The sequence below is a fragment of the Lactuca serriola genome, chromosome 2 (assembly GCF_051521515.1).
Source record: "Lactuca serriola cultivar US96UC23 chromosome 2, Lser_US96UC23_V15, whole genome shotgun sequence".
NCBI lineage: Eukaryota > Viridiplantae > Streptophyta > Magnoliopsida > Asterales > Asteraceae > Lactuca > Lactuca serriola.
In genome coordinates, this window is record NC_136409.1 from 187504547 (window position 1) to 187509038 (window position 4492).

Genomic DNA, 4492 nt, shown 5'->3' on the forward strand with positions numbered 1-4492 from the left:
GCTTTTGGTATGTATTGAACATGACTTCCCGAGATTTTGTTATATAATGAAAATACATTTCTTTAAAGAATTGCTTTGATAAATTCTTATCATATTTTGTTTTGGGAACAAATTCCGCAACTGTTTTCTGTAAAAGATTAGTCCGATTTAAAAAAAAAAGCATAAACAAATCGATCTTTTCTGGCCATGAAATTGGGGATGTCACACTTGATAAAACAGAGGAACCTGCTTTGATACCAGTTGTAGGATCATAATAACAAAATATCAAGCAATAAAGAACAATAAGTAATCAAAAACTAATTTTGATTAATAAATTCTCACAAAGAGAACGCATCAAGCGATGTAATTTACATAGAACCCTAGTATACGTAGCTAATATACTAGGTTATACTATTCTATAATGAACTTCCTACATATTAGGGATTTGAATACAAGAAGGTAAAGACTATACAAACATCAGAGTAAAAGTCATAAATAGCTAATGCGAAAAAACTCTAGGGGATGATGTGCATTCACACCGGGCCCTTCCCTTTTCATATCGGAAGTACCTGAAACTAATAAACATTAAACTGTAAGCAAAAAACTTAGTGAGTTCCCCAAAATACAACATACCATATATGACATCGGGCCTAGCTCGCACATTGGACCCAACCCATAATAATGGGCCTAACTATTCCTAATCAATGGGCACAACCTAACATACAAAGGGGCCTAACCTGACATACAATAGGCCCAACCCACTCATGTAAATGGGCACAGCCCTACATGAATGCTAATGGTCCCAACCTAATATACAATGCAAGAGTCACAAAGGCAGATAACATCCTGCATAACACATTCTAGTGGGTCGACATTGGCGCCTTCGACCCACGGGTACAGTGAAGAGACTCCCGCGACTCATGAATCAGATAAACTACAGTTCAAAGCCTCGTAACCGTTGCTACAATACTCTTATCAAATCATACGAGTTCCAACCTTAGTCTACACACTAAAACCAACTACCTTGAGCAAAAGTCAACCCAAGACAAAAGTCAACGGTTAATGTTGACTTCAGTCAACTGCCACACCATGGCCTTCCTTGGCCATGTGTTGGCCCTAATACGATTGAACAGACGATCATTTCCCAGTCGCCACGCAGTGACGACCTATGTCCATGTCATTGGCGTTGGGTTTCCAGCAACTTAATCAATTAAGCCACTTTCTTTGATTCCAAGAGCTCCAATGCTCAAATCTGGTCCATTATATGGTTTAAATGGATAAAGTTTCCAACTTTATCCATTTAGACATCCAAAGGGATCAATATCTCCAACCCTAGGTACAAATAAAGCAACATACCACAATGTCTTAACCATTAAGCCCCCAATCTTAAAAGTCCTTAACCCAACTACTCCAGAAAGGGTTTCTAATACTAGATCTATGATAAAGATGAAAGCTTTATAGACATGCATGTCCAATACATTTCTAGAATCCATTTTAGGTCAAAATGAGCTAAAATGACAAAAACTCATGCAAATGACAAGATCCCCAACCAATGTATAGATCTACAACATATGTTGCTTATGGGACTCAGGAGAGTCATAAAGTTGCCAACTTTATGTGTTCCATCCTTTCAAACTTGCTTAAACATGAAGAACATGGGACAATATCCTAGATCTAACCACTTCAATCCATAAAGTTTGAGCCTTTGACACTTACAAAGGTCTAGAAGCAATAAGAGATGTTAATGGTGTTGTTTCCTTGCAAGATCCAACAATAGAGCACCTTCGTCTTCTTCTTCTCCTATTGTCCAAGCTATCAATGCTCCAAAAGTCCACAAATCACCAAGGGAATGAGGGATAAGGTTTCTATGAGGTATAAGGGTGTTGGAAGCTGGCAATGAACTGTGGAAATGACTTAGAGGGGTTTAAATATAGAGAAAACCCTAAAAGAATCATGAGATTTGGCCAAAACAGCTGCCATGTCGTAGTAATCCTTGGCCACGCCGTGGTGGTCCATTAAATACGCATGTTCTTTATTTATTTCCATGACGTGGGCATCCTTTCTCCACGCCATGGGACAATGTTTTTCCCAAAAACTTCATCTTTAGCCCTTGAAAACAAATATAAAGCTAAATCATTCTGGAAGATGTTACATCGGATAATGACTAAAATGTTGTTGATAGTATACCAACATGAAAGTTGTTTGACTCATCAAATTATAAGGTTGGACCTTATAGTTATCCATTTGGAAGGGTAATGGAGTGGGGTTTATCAAGTTTTCAGACTTAATAATGTTTATTTATGATTTTAAAAATCTAAGATAAGTCATTAATGTTATTTGACCAAATTTCTGTAAATGGTATATAATTTTAGTTTATAAATCATGAATTTAAATCTTATTATAGCTTACATATTTTTAACAAAAGAAAGAAAACAATACAAAATATCGGAAGAAACTAAAGAATTAAACGATAGACATTCATTTGCCCAACTCTTTTGCACTTAATTTGTCAATCTATAAGAAAAAAAAAAATCTTGATCATATGCAAACCAAGCAAAAAGGTTGACTTTTAAGTCAAAATAAGAAAAACTTAACGTAGAACATGAAAGAAAGTCAAATCGCATTCTATATATAATGCTACAACCCATCCGTTATCAGCATTGAGAGCTTTTCCGGCAAGTAAGTGCTCCGGCAGTCCTAGTCATCGCCCCCACAAGTGAAGATGGTCTGCCACTTAAGCTTGAAGCTCTTGCATATGATGAAGCCGCACCTTTTCCCGACTCCAAGAAATATGCTCCATTCAGCATCAAATCCCCTTCCGATCTCCAATTCCAATTCTTCCATTCGCTTTCCTTTGCATTCTCATGCTTCGTCACCTGCATTTGCATTAAACCATCATCAATATCTATCAGTATTATTATCGGTATTAATATTATTATTAATCAGTATCAGTGTATCCGGTATCCATACCTGTTTTCTATATATGGTATCGGGTGCAGCAAATCTATTGCCTTGGCTGTAGATGGTAGGGGAAGCACTGCCTCCGATTGCATACATTTCCCAGTGGGTGTAGTCATTATTCACTACATGGAAATACCCATGTCTACATCTGCAACAAGAATATTTGACATTATTCAAAAATTCAAAAACTTTACATAAAATCATGCATGCATATATCATGCACGTGCTTTTACTGTGATGTACTCTGTGGTTGTACCTAGGCATTCTCTGAACAAGACCTTCACCAAAATGATTGAAAGCAATGGTAACTTGCATCTGTTTATCCTGTGTAAAACTATCACTGTGTCCCAGCAACATGACTTTATCATGATGAGTCATGTAATTGTTAGAGATTGTAATGGCTGTAGATCCATGGGTGACATCAATGAGTCCATCATCACAATTAGACAATGAACAGTGATCTATCCATATATGTTTGCTTGACTTAACGGTAATCCCATCACCATCGGACTGAGTCCATCCGGATTGATGTGGAGAGTATCTGATGTAACCATTTCCAGCCTGCTCACAGTCATGTATATGGATACCATGGATGATGATGTTAGTAGCACCACGTATGGTGATGCATGGACCATTACCGATATGAACATTGACACCCCTTCCGTCAATGGTTTTGAATGAGTTCATCACAAGATCTTGACGTAATTGGATCACCATTCCACGTTCAAAGATGATCCACAATGGTTCATCTTGAATCACGCCATATCTGAGTGTTCCCGGTACCGGCTTCACCGGATTATCATTCCGAGGATCGGTGACGACGTATATCCGTCCGTTTTTCCCGCCGATCGCGTCCTTTCCAAACCCAATTGCGCAGTCAGCTAGCCTTTGACGATTGGTGGCCCAGTTCGTGTCACACCTCCAGCAGTCGTCAATTGGGTTGCCGGTGCCGCAGGAGAGGTAACCCAAGTTTCTCCGGGAGCCATTGATGCTCCGGCTGACTTCTTCCACGACTGATTCAGGGGTTTGTTGGGATGAGGAAGAAGAAGCGATTGTGAGTAGAGACAGTGAGGAAAGCAAGAGGATCAATGGAAGAAATGTGGTCGCCATTTGTGGAGGAGGAGAGGGATGAAGAGATCGATGAGTGTGTTGGAGCCTTGGGGTGTTTATATAGTAACGATGGTGCGGTAATAAATGGCGCAATTAATCTGCTACTGGAAAACGATGTGTAATCAGAGGGTGGATTGGTTAAAACTTGGTATTAGATAAGAAAATTACATGTCTTAGAAAAGGGGACGCAACCTCTATAACAATGATAACTCTAAATTCATGATAGATAAAGGATGTAGCAAAGAAAACTATCATATTGATCATCAACTAATCACTAAAAACCAAGGTTCTAAAAGTTTTCTATGACTCCGCACGCCATGGCTTCAAAGCTTATATATATCGCCAAATTTTACCAAAATGTCGCCTTAACTCATATATGTGTATAAAAATAAATAATAGTTGAAAATACATATAAAAATATTAATTATATACAAAATTGCCC

General features: G+C 38.2%; 1 protein-coding gene across 1 annotated transcript; it reads right to left on the minus strand.

Annotated features, from left to right (window-relative positions):
* Positions 1-2491: 2491 nt before the first annotated feature.
* LOC145087777 (pectate lyase-like) lies at positions 2492-4141 on the minus strand. The gene is made up of 3 exons (XM_079025841.1): positions 3197-4141; positions 2950-3088; positions 2492-2855 (listed from the first exon to the last, which is right to left on the minus strand). Exons 1-3 carry the CDS (start codon positions 4048-4050, stop codon positions 2634-2636), a joined length of 1215 nt encoding a protein of 404 aa, XP_078881967.1. The 5' UTR covers positions 4051-4141; the 3' UTR covers positions 2492-2633.
* Positions 4142-4492: the final 351 nt, after the last annotated feature.

What these genes read in the sequence shown, in the direction of transcription:
- LOC145087777 (XM_079025841.1), bottom strand. Translation starts at nt 4,050, where the DNA reads ATGGCGACCACATTTCTTCCATTGATCCTCTTGCTTTCCTCACTGTCT. An exon ending in CTTGTTCAGAGAATGCCTAG is followed by an intron (nt 3,089 to 3,196) that starts GTACAACCACAG and finishes TTCTTGTTGCAG; the next exon opens with ATGTAGACATGGGTATTTCC. An exon ending in ATACCATATATAGAAAACAG is followed by an intron (nt 2,856 to 2,949) that starts GTATGGATACCG and finishes ATGCAAATGCAG; the next exon opens with GTGACGAAGCATGAGAATGC.